The sequence below is a fragment of the Phoenix dactylifera genome, chromosome 9, assembly GCF_009389715.1.
Source record: "Phoenix dactylifera cultivar Barhee BC4 chromosome 9, palm_55x_up_171113_PBpolish2nd_filt_p, whole genome shotgun sequence".
NCBI lineage: Eukaryota > Viridiplantae > Streptophyta > Magnoliopsida > Arecales > Arecaceae > Phoenix > Phoenix dactylifera.
The window spans coordinates 9,643,998-9,661,489 of record NC_052400.1 but is presented as its reverse complement, the minus strand read 5'-3'; the positions used below and the strand labels follow the sequence as shown (position 1 = coordinate 9,661,489).

Below are 17,492 nucleotides of genomic sequence, written 5' to 3'. Positions count from 1 at the left end.
TTAATTCAATAATATTACCCTAGGCAAGAATAATAGATTATTCATCTGTCACCAAGTGGTTACCCTGGTCAGGGCCCTTCCCTGGCTCATGCCTAGACCACTCCTTCACCCACAATGATGACCCACCACAAGTTCTTGTTAGCGAATCAATAACATGCTACTAGTGGCAATAGGTTAGGTTTGAGTTAGGTCAAATTAACATTGGGTCAAAAAAATCCTCACAATAGAATTTAGAAGAGTAAATTCATATCCAACCCAGTTATTGTGTCTTTTCCTAGATCATACCCACCCAGCTAATCCCTTTATGTCTCAACTCAGCAATCGCAGACTTTAATAAATAAAAATAAGATTAGGATGAAGGTAAAGAGATTGGTTGTTTCAATAATGCAATACTTCCAAAGCCATCCGAAAAGTTCCGTATCGGATAAATAAAATTTATGATGATCCTCGACCTAATTGTTTAAAGTTTTAGATTGCCGGTCCATAATGTAGTATGCCTAATATGCATCATGAATTTTATGTAACATTAGATGTTATTATAGGTAACCCCTACCTTATCCATTTTAAAAATATATAATTTTTTTGAAAATCTATATATATATATAATTTTTATTTATTTTCGAACTATGAATACATGATGTGGGTACAATACACCACATATTATGATAATAAAAAAATATTTAATATAAAAATAAATAATATAATTATGGCTCCAAGCGTGGACTCCACTCGGATCAAGTCATCAAAGGCTACGTTCCTGCAGGCTGCCGCCTAGCGTACTGGTTCCACAGACCTGTCGGACACGTGTCCCCTCTGCATGCGGTGTTCTCTATCCTCCACGTGGCAAGCTCTGGACTAACTAGGCATGGCCTCCCATCGCGACTCGTGTCGATGCCGCAGGCATCGCGCGCCAGGCCGCAGGAAGAACGCCGCACGCGGGGTCGCGGGACTGCCACGTGTCGAGTCAGCCGTTCTCAGCCCTTTTTTTTGACCACGCTGCGACCTCCACCCACGCGAGACGGACACGCCAGACGCCCTCAATCAATTACTTCCCCATAATCTTCCGAAACACCATAATAAGCCATCGACGAACCGCCACGTACCCAACAAAGAGAATCAAGCACCGGGGTCCACTATATACACGCCATGCCGTAAATCAAAACGTACAGATGTCGGCTATATGGACCATGAGAGGAAAATGGAATTTCATCTTTGATGGCAGACCAAGGGATAATTTTGAAGAAGCGGATGGAACGGGGAGAAACGGTTTCTGCGAACTTATGTAGACGCGAGTACGTGTCCGCCGTGGAGCCCATCTCCTACCATCACCTTGCCACGTGGCATCTCCTCCGGCGACGGGTGCTGGTACGAGGGGCTCCCTTCTCCGCCCTGGACTCCTCTTAAAGGCCTTCCTCCTCGTCTTTCTTCCTCTCTTTCTCTGTAGAAGTTCTGCTAAGTCCTTCTCCGTCTTGGACTTCTCGTAAAAGCCTTCCCTCCTCGTCTTTCTTCCTCTCTTTCTCCGTAGAAGTTCTGGTAAAGAGAACAAGTTCCAAATCCAAAGCCTACGCCTAATCTTGGAAATTTTTTTTCCTTTTGCTTTTTTTGAAGGTTCTGAGAAGTCATGGAGTTATAGTGCAGATCCGAACCCGTTAATGGATGGAAATATGAGAAGAGTGCAGTTTTCGGACCCGGAGCCGGCGGACGACGGAGGAGTCGAGCTCAGCCTCGGGCTCTCCATTGGCGGGAGCTCCCGGAGGGCCTCGAATCCGGGTCCGGCCCGTCACGGGTCGGACACCTGGTTAGGATCCGGCGAGGCCGTCGCCGATTTCGGCGGGGGTCTTCGCTTCGACGGCGGAGATCCTTTCCGGCGGCGGGAGGGGAGGAAAAATGGGATCTTTGGAGGCGGCAATGAGGTTCCGTCGGAGGATCAGGCGGCGCTAGAGGCCCAGGCGCTGAAATCGAGGGCCAGAGACCGGGCGGCGAGGGAGAGGGAGGCGCTCGTGGCCGACCAGTGGAGGCAGAGCGATGGCCGAATCTCCGGCGTTGCTCGAATTCCTAGCCCTAACCCTAATCCGGTGGCGTGCGGGTCGCATCCTTTTCCGGCGATGGCAATGCAGTATTCTCACCACCATGTGCAGTACGCACAGGTCCCGAATGGGCTCGGATATCCCGTTGTCATGCCATGCTGGGCTCCGGCGGTGTCGCCGGCGGCCGACGAGGGTTCGAACCGTTCCGAGAGGAATGTGTTCCTGCCGGTGGCTTGCCGGGGTTTGCCGGTTTCCGTGCCGGCTCTGAACGCTAATCGTGGCATCGGTAAGAGTTGCTCTTTGGACGTGAAAGGTGGGAATGGCATTGGGGTCAATGGAGTCCCTTCGTCCATTGATTCACTGGGGAGCAGCTCTTCAGGGGTTTCGGATCATTGGAGTGGTTCGTTTCGAGGTAAACATCTCTTCCCTTCTTTGGATTTTATTTGAATTTTCGATGTATTCTGTATTATAGATCTCTGAAAAACGTTACTTATTTACCTCAAAGTTTGCATCTTTGACTACTCTAGAACTAGATTGTTCTCGGTTCTTTTGTATGTAATTCTGGAGTAAATTACCACTCTGTTCAATTTTCTTCTGAATTTTGGAATGCGACCCTTTAAATGGGTTGGCTTTGCTGAAATTAAATTGAAATGGTTACAATTTTTGTTTGTGGATTCTTGATTCCTTTGGTTTTTTTTAAAGAAAGATTCTTGTTTTCTTTGTTGAGTATGACTTTTGACCATGAGACACCAATAACCTTTTGGACAGCAATTAACCTTTTGACTGTTACTGTAATTGAACACCAATAAGCTCTTGCAACAGCGCTTTGGCTCTCTGTTTAGTTGTTGACAAAAGGTGAATGGCCATTGTTATTTTAATGGTCTGTTGACATTAGAGCTTATATTGTTATATTGCATAGGTAGGGTTGAATTGCTTCCTTTTATTTTTAAACCATGCAAGGAGTTCCAAAAGAATGCAATGTACCTTCTGATGATTGGTGGATAGTGAAGCAACTCACGAATTAGGTTTATTTATGCATTGAAAATGAATATTTGAGCACCATTAACCAAATGACATCACTGTATTGAGCTCTTGTAGTGCCCCGTCTATGTACCTCTTACACTGCACTCTTCGCTTTATGGCGTTCAACACACATATTCGATGGATCCTATGGTTGATTGATAAGGGCTGTAATGTTAGTGATGCTGTCGATCAAAATTCTATGGTACATATCATTGCTGCATTTGGGAATAATTCGGCTGGATATAATGATCCAGAATTCGGGAAAATCCAGAAAATTAGCAAAAGTTCAAAAAAAAGCTCGGACCCCAAAGAATTAGAAAAATAATAAAATTAAGAAGATAGACTTTCTAACTTATTTATAAATTTATTTATTTAAAAATAAGTATAGTGGAGGAAAAAGTAACAAATGATGGCATAGAATATCATGGCTCGCTACAATATATGGTATCATTAATTTGTAACACAAAAATTTCTTAAACTAATCATAAATAATTGCTGTATAAATCATAAAATTCATGTATAATTCAAGAATAATCGGATAGTTCTAGATCGATTCATTTTTGGATAATAATTCGGAGAATCATTTACTAATTCAGGAGCTCTTCAATAATTAGGAGAATATTGTAATTGTAACAACCCAGGACCTCACCCAAAATGGCTAGCCGGAAGGTATTATTTGGGTTCCTTGATCCTGTATAAGTATCCAAGATCTACCCAGCGAATAACCGATGTGGGACTAAACACGCCCGTACGGGTCCTCACATACTTCCCCCGTTCAAGCCCTGACGTCCTCGTCAGGCTAAGGGTTCATATCTATTCAAATCTAATCACAAACACCACGATTGGCCCGTGGTCAGCCCCAATGGATCCGTGCTGCAGTGTCCCCCAGTCCACATAAGTTATGGGCCGGGTCCGCTCTGATATCATTTGTAACAACACAGGACCTCACCCAAAATGGCTAGCCGGAAGGTATTATTTGGGTTCCTTGATTCTGTATAAGTACCCAAGATCTACCCAGCGAATAACCGATGTGGGACTAAACACACGCCCGCACGGGTCCTCACAGTAATTATGGTAGATATTACTTGTGAGATCACTAGTATCATATTATTTCTCAATTCTTAAATATGAAAGATATTATGCCTGAGATCTTTCAACTCGGGCAGCAAAATGCATCATCATATGCATGATTTTTCTTTTTTGAAAGAGAAATGCAAATGATTTTATAAACCCTCAAACAGTAAACATTGCTACGTGATAGGGGTGATCTCAAATGGATCTGATTATGTCATTGTTCGTGTTTATATCTTAAATTCTGCACATTAGGTTGCTTCTCTGCATCTAGGACTACTCACTGTTCCTTGGTACCTCAGGATCGAGCATCAGCAGTGATGCAAGGAGCCATTCAACAACCCATACCATGGCAGAGAAGTCTGGCTCGCAACTTTCATCACAAGTCGGCAACCTGCAAAGGCATCAATCTCACCATGCAGCATCTTCATCCCGAGTCATCGAAGAAGGTAATGAGAAGGCCGCCTGCACTGCAGGGTCTAGCTTGGTGCTGAACTCAGCCACTTCAACCAAGAGGAAGCTCGATGGCGTTGCCTCTGTGAACAAACCAATCTCAGCTGCCGAAGATTGGAACCTGAATGGCTCATTCTCTCTGCCTCGAATGCCCTACGTATCGGCTACCGGGGATGGGCCCAATGGAAAAACTGTCACTGGGTTTCTATACAGATATACGAAGTCGGAGGTCAGCATTGTCTGTGTTTGCCATGGGAGCTCCTTTTCGCCAGCAGAGTTTGTGAGGCATGCTGGGGGTACCAACATTTCACATCCCTTGAGGCAGATAATTGTTGTTCCTTCATGAGTGGGTAGAGAAGAGTTCTCTGCTGTTCTTGTCTTTCTGGAGTCGCTAGGCTTCTGTCAGTGTTATCTTTTTTGTTGTTTGGCCTTCTTCTAGGTGTCAGGTAGTTAGGTAGATAGCAGCAATAGAGATGGGTGCTGGTGTTGGAGGAGAAATTTACTAGTTGGCTGTTCAAATTAGAGAGTAGATGGTAGTGTAGGAGGGGAAATTTCAGTAGTTGGCTCATCAACTTGGATCTGAAAGACGCTGTATAGATCTTTTCTATTGGAGCTCTTCCTAACAATGTGCTGATGAGGCTTTCTTTCTAGCAAATTCCTGGTTTACCAGTTTCACTCTTACACAGGAAAAATGCCACACAGATGCTGGGAACACAAAGTTGCCTTTGGATTATTAGCAAGTGTGATGCAGTGTTTTAACCTTTATTTTTGTGAAACGACCTCATCCGGTAATCTTTAGAGAAATGACTAATTTTATTTTTGTGACATGATCTCATTCGGGTGGATGTTGGAATCCCTCACGGTGTCAGCTTCTTAGCTGAAAATATTGAAGAAGACTGAGAGGGCTGTTTTTTCTGTTTTTTTTTCTGATACAATAGCAGGACCTGCATGAGTAGCTCAGAAAAGAGAAGACTCGTGATACTTTCAAAAGATGCCTTTTGGATGATGTACTGCGACCCAGTTGGAAGGCTCAGTCTCTCATCAAGTTCCAGCTTTTGCATGATGGCAATTCAGTAGCAGACACGATAGAGAGAGAGAGCACAGATACAAGCGCTCGTAAACACCAGCCGTGCCTCAAAAAATTGTATTTCTTTTTTTTTTTTATAATATACAAAACCAGTTTTTATAGAGTATTAGGAGGCTGACAAAGTTTGGTAAGGCTGACTAAGTTTAGCACAATCAATCACAAATCAATTAAGATGAAGTTTGGTAAGGCCAACTAAATTTGGCACAATCAATCAATCAATGGTCCTACAATGATTTTAATGTCTTCTTTCAAACTCAAGATGGTAAAGTGGACACTAACTTGAGTTTGGAAACAAGAGATCAAAAGATGTCAGGAGGATGAGCTTTGGTGAAGATGTTCGCAAGCTGATCAGCCGAAGCGACAGGATAAAGACGAAGAGTGCCCTCCTGTAATGATGACACACAAAATGACAATTGATCTCAATATGTTTGGTGCGCTCATGGAAGACATTATTGTGAGCAATCTGAATGGCACTATAACTATCGCAATAAATTGGAGTGCTCGACTGCTGAGGAGCACCCATATTTTGGAAAAGCTAACGAAGCCAAAGAAGTTCAGGAATAGTATCAGCAATGGCTCGATACTTAGCTTTAGTGCTAGAGTGAGCAACAACTGTCTGCTTCTTGCTTTGCCAAGAAACGAGAGAGTTAACCAAAGAAAAGAAAACTAGTGGTAGAGCGACGATCAGTAGGGTCACCGGCCCAATCAGCATCAAAATAAACCTATAATGTCAGGGATGAGTAAGAAGAAAAATGAAGTCCATGAATCCATATAGCGTAAGATGCGAAGAACAATTGCATAGCGAATAGAACGTGGAGTCGTCATGAACTGGCTGACAAGATGTACAACATAGGCAATATCTGGTCTGATAACAGTGGGATAAATGAGGCTCCCAACGAGTTGTCGGTAAAGAGTAACGTCTGGAAGGAGCTCCCCATCTCTAGCACGAAGCTTGACGTTGGACTCTAAGGGATTGTCAGCTGTCTTGCAATCAGTAAGACTAGCACGAGAAAGAAGATCAGAAGCATACTTGGCTTGGGTAAGATAATGGTCGTCAGAGGCAGGAGACACCTCCAGTCCAACAAAATAATTGAGAGAATCAATATTCTTTGTCTCAAAGTGCTGACTCAAAAACTGCTTAAGCTCATGAATATCAGAAAGATCGTCACCAGTAATAATCATATCCGTCGGACAACTTTGTGAACTAGGTCTTGAGTTGCTTTTCACAGGAGACTGGTAACGCAATAAGAAATCATTTTTATAAGAAAGAAGATAGAAAGATTAATGCTGCCTTTGATCATTAGATGGTTATGAAATTTTGGAGAAAAGACACTTGGGCTATCTTTAATTGCAGAATAGGTTTTGCACCAAAAAAATAAATAATGCAGAATAGGTCGTGATTGGAAAAGAGACTAATATATCTTGATGAGGATAAACCTCGGGAGTGAACCTCTAAAATGCAAACAAGGTCAACTGGTGGAGAGTGCTTCAGGTCTTCTGATGGTAAACAACTGCCATTAGACGGGTTCCATGGCTGGTGACATTATATCATTTCTCAATCTAATAGCACAGATTGTATCATTATAAGATTGTTGATGGTTGTTACTCTGGCATTAGTTGGATCACTAGCTCAACTCTAAGCAATATAATTCTTTTCTAACTAGAAGGCAAGTAAGATTTTGAAACAGCTAGGAGCGGAAACAAATAGAATTTTTTTTTTTGTAGGATTTGAATTATAAAGGCATTAGAACTCCTAATCTATGTGCATATCACATAGGCAATGTAACGAACCAAGACCCCATCCAAAAAGCTAGCCAAAAGAAGTTATTTTCATTCTTTAGTTTTGTGTAAGTATCCATGATTTTCTCAATGCATAATTGACGCAAGAATAAGTAAGTGCTGGCAGAGGTTCTTAGATACTTTTTCCATTTAAGCTTTAGTATCATTGTTAGGCTACAGGTTCAAATTCAATCACAGACACCATATCATATTTGGCTCTCAAAGGTTGTGCTGTAATATCCCCTAGTTAATATGGATTGTGGCCTAGGTTAGTATTGACACCATTTGTAATAATATATATTTAGTGCCACATTAGTTATGCATAAAGAAGACTTTGAATATTTAGATAAGGTCAAGAAATTCAAATAATAACTTTTGGATAGCTTTTTGGATGAGTTCTTAAGCCGCTACATATGGTATTAGAGGGAACTGGCCCATAGTCCATAGGTGACCAAAAGACATTGCAGCACAACTTTTTTGAGACCGAGTATAAGCCAATTATATTGTAATATTTGTGATTGGATTTGCATTTGATTAGATTTGAATCTTTAATATAGTGGGCACACTAGGGCTTAAAAAGAAAGAGTGCAGGAGGACCTGTGCTATTATGTTTTTATTCTCTTACCGATTATGCACTAGAAAGATCTTAGATATTTATACAGAGGCGAGGAATCCAAGTAAGAACTTTTGGTTAGCTTTTTGGATGAGGACTTAGGTTATTATTGCTTGTTCATATAATTTTATGCAGAGGATCACATTTTGAGGCTTTTGATGATTCAAGCTAAATTTGGAGCCATATGCACATTGTAAAAATGGATTGTGCTATCTTGGAGTGATCATACTTAAAGGAGTTGTTTTAGTGTAGAGGTTTGATGTTGGCATTTCGTTCGAATGTTTCATGGATTTTGATATGTAGGCTGTTGATTTGAGTGTCACTGCTGCTCTGTCGAACGATATTGCCTTTAACCTCATAGTGTGCAATTGCAAACCATCAAGGCTCATTCCACTTAGGTCAGTCATCTTAAAGCAGATTCATTGTGTGCCGGTATTCATTGTGTGCATCAATGTTAAAGCAGATTCAGTAGCTCTGCTCGAATTTCCAAACCATATTATAGTAGATTTACACCTAGAGTGTTCATCATTTCTATGAATAATTGATTTCCAAACCATATTGTATGCAGCATAGAAATAGATCATAAGAGTCCAAGGCATATTGTTCTTATTGGTAAGGGTGATTGGACGCTTCAATATTTCTTATGTTGAGGTGATTCAATCTCAAAAGTAATGTATGGATTCTGTTAAGTGTGGGATCATTGAAATTTAGTTTCTAGGTTGGAACCAATTGTTTCTTTTGTTTAGCCTCTGCATCATATCCAAAATACGTGACGTGCCACATAAAAGCGGAACGGTAATCCTTTTTCCTCCCCTCCCGCTTCGGTCCGACTCATGTCCCTCAAATCAGCCAACCTGACTCTAATTACGCTGGCCTACCGGGCTGTCTTTAAATAACGGTGTTATATTCTATCAACATAACAACGTTATCACGGCTTTTGGCAGCCCGAGTTAATATTATATACAATAATGCAAAAAAGATAACGAATGGAGAAATTAACAAATATGCTAACTTCCAATCTGGCAAATATTTGTTCATACAGCCTTTTTTTTACATCAGCACTACCAACCTAACCATCACCAAATTGGCTGGAAGCGGGTTGGCTGGGTTTCTTTGGGCTTCAAGCCGAGTCTAAGCCTATTACAGTTGAGGGTTCGGCCCGAGCCCCATTGAAAACCCAGCCCAAACCCCAAATGGTTTTCATATGGTGGCGACAGGGGCGGCAACTGCAGGGCAGATGCAGTAGAGATGAAATCGGAGGGCTTGTTTTGGGTGCAGCATAAAAGGAGAGAGGACCCCCACTTGTTGATTCAGCGCCCAGGTTTGTCTTAGCCATCTTAAAGTAAACTTTGATGATAGTGCTTTTAGTAATGAGATAAAGCAGAAGTGGGTTTCATGATCAGAAGTCATGACTCATAGGTCATTGCTGTGGGCTGGCGAAGCACAGATAGGCTGCTAGCTATAGGAGAGAGCTCAAGGCAGCATTGGCAGACATCTCCTATGCGAGACGGAAGTTGAAGGTGGAGCGTATCATCCTCGAGGGCGACTCGACCATGGTGATCAATTGGCTATGTGAGGAGGGGGATGGGAGTTCTCTACTCGGCGATATCCGACAAATGGTGAGAGACTGCAGTGCCTTTCATACAGTGTATGCGTATAAGAAGGCGAACAAGACTGCCAACTGAGTTGCATCTTATGCAGCACAGCACTCCGGAGGAGTTCCATGGACCGACTAGAATATCCTTCCTCCACAGTTATGCCAAATTATTGCTTTTGATTCTGTTGGCTGTAACTATATTAGAATAAGGCAAGCAGCCATTATAAAGGGAGAGAGGGCTGGTAAAGTGGCCGTACGAGCCGAATGGAGGAATTTTCGGAGAAAGGGGAAGAGGATGGGGCGGAGATCACGCGGGGGATAGGGAACTGGCCTCCACGCGGAAATCTGTCCTGGGCTTCGAGCCTGCAATCGGACTTGGGCTTCAGGATTGGACAAACTGAATCGGATTGTGTTTGCAAGGGCCAAGGCCGACCAACATTTTGGCAGAACAACCTCAATCAATACCTGACCCAAAACTGAAACTCCCCAACGGGTCTCATCCCATTTCCAACCCGTTACCCCAAGTGACCTTGCACAGTCTTGAGATTCAGTAGGCTGTCTACAGTAAGAGCAAATCGGAAAAATGGACCATAGAATAATAAAATTTCGCAAGATTCACAATGCCCATTGACCACAGCATTCCTCTCTGAACAGCAAAACAGCATCAAATAGGTGCAGGACCAAGAAATACAACCCCATAATACAATAACGCAACACAAGCATCTGATACAAAATTGGTCAGAACTACGAGCTCCGATGATCAAAAGATCATTGCCCATTTTCATCATACGACGATTAAAAATATAACAAAATCCAACTCACAGAGCAGTCAGCTGTCAACAACCCAGTGAAGCTCTAAGAAAAGGGAGGAATCAAAAAAAGAAAAATTATTCCTTTCCAGCAGGTGGGTGGGTGGGAAAGAACAGTAATAAAATCAAATCCTAGAAATGACATAACAAATAGAGATGCGTTGTTATCCCATGAAAAGAATTATCCATATTCTACACTCGTAACCACCAGTAATCCTACGTAATGCAAAAACACAGGACAAAACAACAGGCAGGAGAATGGCAAAGTACGTAGGCAGGAGATGCTCCCACCTCGTGTGCCTGTCAAAGTATAATGATCCTAACCGATGAATGGCAACCGTTCAAACAAGCGTAAAAGCACACACCATCGCTCTCTCATTCACTGCCTTAAGCTGGAGCCGGCACACGAGGTGCAACATTTTCGGGTGCATTTCTTGGCAGTGAAACAGAGCTGTTTCCACGACCACCGCTGGATCCAATACGATCAACTCTTTGATATCCACCATCACCTCCTCCACGGTTTAAAGATCCTCCCCTTCCAGCACCTCTGTTGCTGAAATCAGCCCTGCTGCTGTAGTCCCCTCTTCCGTAGCCCCTCCCACCACCATAGTTCCCACGCCCTCTCAAACCATCATTTCGGAACCCACCTCTGCCAGAAAGAAACCTTCCTCCATTGCTAGCTGCAGAGAGCAAATGAACCATTACACTTTGCCGAATCCAACAACTGGATGTAGTCATACAGAATTCAAATAGATGAAGGCAGGGTCATGTGCATTTCTATATTTATTGTCACAATTCTAATATGCCTCCAAAGACCAATGAAATAAAGTCCACTCGTGTCCTCAGATGGCAACTTCAACCGGGCAATTTTAAGAATCCACAAATTTTGTAATGTGTACGAATTCCCAGTGCTATTGATATGGGGAATTCTCTAAAATAAGCTAAATATTATAAATGCCAATTTATAAATGGAATAATGATAGAACACATCAAGGCTAGGAATCAGAACAGAGCATTCCACTTGCCTCGTGAACCAGTAGGCCGCTTTTCCTCGACAAAAGCTTGGTGACGACCAATCATTATGGGCGACGCCTGAAAAAGTGAAAACATATATTTCATAAATTCTCAAAAGCATGCAAAAGAACATAACTGGCTAAACATCAAAAATAGAATGAAAACTGTAGCAAGGAAACAGGCCATAACGGCATAACCAAAATGCAAGGGGTCCCAAAATGTAAGGTATTCTCAAGGAGTGTTCAAGTATTATTAAAAAATTTGACCATGAAATGTTTAGTATTGTGTATATTGCCAAAGTCAGCCAAAAGTTGCTTGCCATTTTTGAAATTTGAATATAGATAATTGTACTATTTTTTGGCATGGATAATAACCAGATGACAGGCCATAAAAATATCGAACATTTGGATTCCTTTAAAAGAGCTGGCAAGCATTAATAAAGAATTATTTTACTGGATAAACTAATCTAGTTCACCATTTAGAAGTTTAGAAATATATCTGACAAAACCAAACTTGTAATTAAATCATTGTTCCTACACACGTTTGATATGCAGACCTGCCTCCACGTTTTGAAAAGCTTTGTAAATCTGAAAATTTTTAGTGGCCAAAGGAAGCAACAAGGACCAACCATTGTTTGGGTACCAGTGATCTTTCCAGTTACATATTGTTAGATTCACATAGAAGACAATGCAAACAAAAGCATCACCAGAGGATTTTAGCTCCTGTTTCAGTCCTCAAAGTTGAAACTTGAGAAACAATTAGACTATACACATTTTGTTAGAGCATGAACTCAGATATAAACTCCAATAAAGGGTATGCTTTATAAACAATGTAGAATGCAGTACGAAAACATGTACAAACTTACTGCATACAATCCATATGTATGTACATCGCAGAAGCATAAAGAAATATAAGTATGAATAAGACATCACGCTGAATATGTGTATGCTCCAACTGTATAATAAAAAATTACTGCATGCCTCTTTGGCAACTCCCACAAACTCGAGATAAATCATGTACAAGTGTTTTCTATGAATAAGATGTGCAGAATATATGGAATCTAGGTAGGGAATAAAAATTTAGGAGAAAATGTCCAAGCAATGATATGGGTAAACCGGAGACAAGTGGGCTAAGATGTCAAGTTCCATAGAATGAGCCAAAATGCATGAATGTATTCAACAAACGAGTCATGCGCATAAGGATAATACCATGAAATGCGGAACAGTCCCAAACCGGACGGTTCTGCTTGTTCCGAGCTGTACCGGTAGATCACCGGTACGGTTTCGGCTTTAAAAATGGCACGTTGCCGGAGCCAGAGAAGGAGAAGAGAAAGATAGAGCGAGCGAGGGAGTGAGGGAGAAGTAACGGCGGCGGACTCCGGCGGCGGCGGACTCCGACGGGGGCGGAGGACGCAGCCTCCTCTGGCCCTCCACCGGTGTCCGCCGCCGCTCCTTCTCCCTCTCTCCCCCGCTCGCTCTCTCTTTCTCTTCTCCTTCTCCGGCTCCAGTAGGTGCCCTCTCTCGGTACGGGCTCGGCACGACTCATACCGACTCGTTCTATCGGAGAACCGGTACGGTGCCCGGTACTGGTTCCTTTGACCCTGGATAATACACCAATATAATCAATGAGCCAAGGTCAAGGAGAAAAGGTGCTTGTGGCAATGTAAATCTGCATTTCAGCTGATTCTACTAGAAGATTCTCAAAGCTGAATTAGTAACTCTACAACCATCACAAGTCAACAAGACGACTAGATTGATGTACTAACAAGGTCCAACCATTGAAAAACCTAGAAATAAAGCTCCAACAGTTAAAAGACCCACAGAAAGGTACTCTTGGCATGTGTTGATGAGGCGGGCAATGTTCTAGCTTGTGAGGTTGACTGACAACAGATTGAGTTAGCAGGAACAACACATATTAGCAAAGGTAAGAGCAACAATGTTACAACAAAATTTGTGGAGAAAGAGACATTACCACCGGATGCTCCAATGGTAAAAGATTAGGTCATGAATTTTAAAGCAGGCGGCTTAAAACATTTGAAGCATGTCTAGTATACAAGGCTAATGAGCAAGCAGTGCAAATAATGTCTTAAAACTGCAAAAAGAGTGCGAGGGAAATGAAGATACAACCTACTAACCACAAAGCAAGAACCTACTAATGCCATCAGCTTGATACGCAGAGGAGAACTAGAAAAAGCATGGTTTGACACATCCAAAGTTTGAGTAAAATAAAGAAAAAGCATTAGATTACATACATCAACAATTATCAACACAGATACCTAAATCACATCAGAGGAGAACTAGAAAGAAAGATGAAGCATCAATTCTAGAAGACCTCAACAACTAGATTGCAATTTCTAGTACATCAGAGAATATTTTAAAACATGATAGTCTTTCCAAAGAATTCAACAAAAAATGTAGCAAAATCCACAATTACACAATATAGATTTACGGTCACTAAGGATTCAAGTTCCGGCAGGACGTCTCGCAGGACACTAGGATGGGGTACCATCTCATCTGTCATGACAGGACCGTCCCGCCATCGTCCCAACATCCCAATTGGCATATCTTGGGACATCCTCTGTTCCAAATGTTGGGACGGATCAAGATGGCAACATATCCCCTTCCATGAGAAAATCGAAACAAGCCCATTCTACGGGATTTAAAACCTCGACTGTCACAATAAAATTAGCAAAAAGGGCATTGAAGATATAGGATAGAAGAAATGAGGCCAGATGAACAAAATAGCAGATCCTAAGTAATAGTCTCCTAGAACGTTTGTCACACTAGGCATACATGATCATGACACAAAAAAATTCATAGATATGCAGATAATACCCTCTTTAGTCAATTAATTCATCTTCCAAGTAACCATGGCATAACAGAAGAAGTTAAGCCAGAAGTGTTATATGTATGAGTACCTCTATTGCACTTTGGACAGCACTAGTCACCTCAAACTCCACGAAGCCAAAGCAAAACCCTTGCTGCTGTAAATAATGAAAAATAGATACACCTTAGCCGCAAGAAAATAAAAGTTATGCAACGGTCAATGACAAATTTCGAGAAAATAACAAAGAGCATAGAAAATTGAAGAGGTTAACGCAGACCTTATGGCTTCTAACTTGTATGCCACCAGGCTTGATAGGTCCAAACCTCTTAAACTCCTCATGGAGTTGCTCAGGAGTACAATTCAAAGGCAGATTTTTTATGTAAACTGAATGACCATCAACTGGAAAGAAGCAAATGGATAGCGATAATCATACTTAATATATCAGACTTGTACAAAATCAAAATACTTCATAGTTTTAGCAAGAAATCTGCACAACCTTCTGACTCTTGGGCAGTATTTTTTGTTTCAACAGCACTAGAACTGGCAGCAACATTCTCCGGTGCTGCAGCTGCTGTAAAAGCCGGGGCTGCCTGTTGGTCTGAGTTAGAAGGGGTTGGCCTGGCAGGTGCAGATGCTGGAATCGATAAAGGAGCAACGTTGTCCTTCATGACTTTCACCTACATTAGTGAAACATCTAAGATCACGAGAACTGCTGCAACACTACTGTTCCACATTGTTATGCAATGATATTGAATTTTTAGATGGGAAGACAGCTATATGCTTGTCGAAACCCTGCTCCTTGTTACACTCCTCATTAGAGCATCGCATGCAGCTCTGACAGACTAAGACTAACACGCTTCAAATAGAAATATTTTGATAATTAATTGCTTATGGATGAAAACAAATAACATTAAGAAAACAAGCATGCAATGTGCCAAATTCTTGTCAACTTACAAATACATAATAACCGAAGTTGTCATCATCTTCCAAGTAGAGGAAAATAAGTTGAAGATCTAAATTCAATCACTAGGATTTAAATAAATATAGATTTCCATTCATTAAGGGATAAATAAATATAATAAGAGAAGAACATGAACATTACAAATTTCTAAGTCTAGAATTATGGATAGAATTATCATTAAAACACTATGGTCGAAGGTCTAAAGCAGATAGGATATGTGCAAGTTAGCAAAAGAAAGGACAGGATTCCCTCGACATGGCTTATCGGTTCTGGAGATTTGCAGTAGAAGTTTTACACAGTATCCTTTCAAAGTTTATCACGTGTCAGTGACAAAATGGAAATGATTTCATGAAAACTACATGACAAGAAAAAGGAACAATGTCTAATCAGGCATTAATAGTTAGCAAGTCATGGAGAAGTAAATAGAAGGAAAGCCTTAAGGATGCAAAAAAGATTTTTACAATGGACGCATATGATTTCTTCAGTGCCTCTTCCTGGACTGTAGCAGAATTTGAATCAGCTAAAACTGCCTGAGAATTGTTTGGAATCTCATCAATCACCTCAGCTACTGGTGCTTCCTCCTCCACAACTGAACCATCCTCATTCTCTGAAGGATTATACACTGCCTCTTCATTCACTTCCTCCTCTTCTCCTGGATGCAACACTGCCCGCTCAATCACATGTTGCTCCTGTGGTGGAGGAGCCTCTGCACATAAGTTAGAACAGGAAAAAAGAATAAATAGGGAAAGATGAGTAATGGAACACATAAATTTCCATATAAATCAAGTATTTGGTGGCTTCCGAATCATACCCTGCTGGGGTGCTAGAGTCACACCAGTGTCATTCACCAACCCAGAGATCCCCTGTTGCTCGTCAGCCTCTTCCACATATCTAAATATATCATTCAAGACATAGTAACCTTTATCCTGGGTGGCAAGGAAGAAAGACTGAGTGAAGCTTCTCCTGATGTTATCCTTCCCTGTGAGGTACCCAGTCACGAGGACGAGCACCCCACCATCAAGCGATTCCTGAGCATCCACCGTCTTTATCTCTGCCCCGAACTCTCTGTAGTCCATAGACAGTATCTTCTCGTTGATCGCCTTCCCATCAATCCAACCAGGCAACAGAAAAATCAATTAAATCAGAAAAGAAAAACCTAAAGCAAGAGTTGCCATCAAGAAAGATCGGTCTTCATTTTTTTTCTTATTTTTCTCTACTTTCTCTCATCAATCAAACTCAAAGATGTTAAATTCCTACAAGAAACAAGGACAAGCTTACTTGCATGGTGGTGATCGAACTCATGACGCCCTGGGCCTCCGAGCGGCCGAGCTTGCTGTTCTCCAGGTAGAAGCGGTAGACCAGCTCCGGAGACTGGTGAAGGATATGGTAGTACTGGTGAACAAAGGCGTTCGCAACCTACCAACAATCCAATAAATCAGCATAGCAACGAACCTTTCTTCGAACTCTTGAATCAAGAAGAAGGAAAACAGAGCCCAATCGGATCGAGACGCTTACCACTTGAGCAGAGGGGGGAGATCCGCCAGGAGCCAGCTGCTCGGACGCCATGCCGCGAGTCGAAGGTCGACAAGAACCGGAACAAACCCTAGTTCGCCGGGAAACGGAGCAAGCGCCGCGGATCAACGAAAAGAGTCACGGATCGATGGAAATCGAGCCCCGGGGGTCGGATTAAAGGAGGGATTGGAGTGAAAAGACGAGGAAATTTGGTTTTCCTCCTTCGATCCGTCGAGCACTCCCAAGGGCTTGGGGTCTTAGGATCTGGGGGGCCAAGAAACGACAACTCGAGAGAGAACGAAGGGAAGGACAGGGAGAGCTCTGTTTATATTTCTTGGTTCCTTTTTCCGTTTCAATGCCGTTTAAATAACGCAGAGGCGGCGAAGCAAACTTCCAATCGAACGCATAGAGTTTTTATGCGGGAACATAGAAATGGCGTCCAGATGTGAGTGATGATTAAAGCGGACGGTCGATGTGATTTCCGTATGGAAATTTCTATGATTCCTGTGCACGTGACATCAGAAGGTGTCCATTTGGGGCACTTTGGCATCGAGTTCGTCCGGAGAAGCTGGAATGAGATTGCACCGCACGTGTGCAATGCACGTGGGATGGAGCAGCGATGGCTGCGCCGGCATTTTACCCGATTTATTTATCTGCCTGTCGATGAGAACAAAATCTTCACAAAAAGATATGTACTTTACACAAGGTCAACGTAGATTC

General features: G+C 42.1%; 2 protein-coding genes across 4 annotated transcripts; one reads left to right on the top strand and one right to left on the bottom strand.

Annotated features, from left to right (window-relative positions):
* The first annotated feature begins 1,434 nt into the window (after window positions 1-1,434).
* Window positions 1,435-5,229, top strand: LOC120111878. Its single transcript, XM_039129963.1, has 3 exons — window positions 1,435-1,480; window positions 1,609-2,439; window positions 4,424-5,229. The coding sequence occupies exons 2-3, from the start codon at window positions 1,653-1,655 to the stop codon at window positions 4,918-4,920; spliced, it is 1,284 nt and encodes a 427-aa protein (XP_038985891.1). The 5' UTR covers window positions 1,435-1,480; window positions 1,609-1,652; the 3' UTR covers window positions 4,921-5,229.
* Window positions 5,230-10,407: 5,178 nt separating this feature from the next.
* LOC120111877 (nuclear transport factor 2-like) lies at window positions 10,408-17,107 on the bottom strand. 3 transcript variants are annotated; one of them, XM_039129960.1, is made up of 9 exons: window positions 16,776-17,107; window positions 16,539-16,676; window positions 16,072-16,360; window positions 15,722-15,966; window positions 14,796-14,976; window positions 14,577-14,698; window positions 14,391-14,456; window positions 11,485-11,551; window positions 10,408-11,139 (listed from the first exon to the last, which is right to left on the bottom strand). In XM_039129960.1, exons 1-9 carry the CDS (start codon window positions 16,824-16,826, stop codon window positions 10,847-10,849), a joined length of 1,452 nt encoding a protein of 483 aa, XP_038985888.1. In that variant the 5' UTR covers window positions 16,827-17,107; the 3' UTR covers window positions 10,408-10,846. The 3 variants fall into 3 exon arrangements, with proteins under 3 accessions (XP_038985888.1, XP_038985889.1, XP_038985890.1); XM_039129961.1 differs by having other exon boundaries at window positions 14,391-14,453; XM_039129962.1 differs by having other exon boundaries at window positions 15,821-15,966.
* Between the last annotated feature and the right edge of the window lie 385 nt (window positions 17,108-17,492).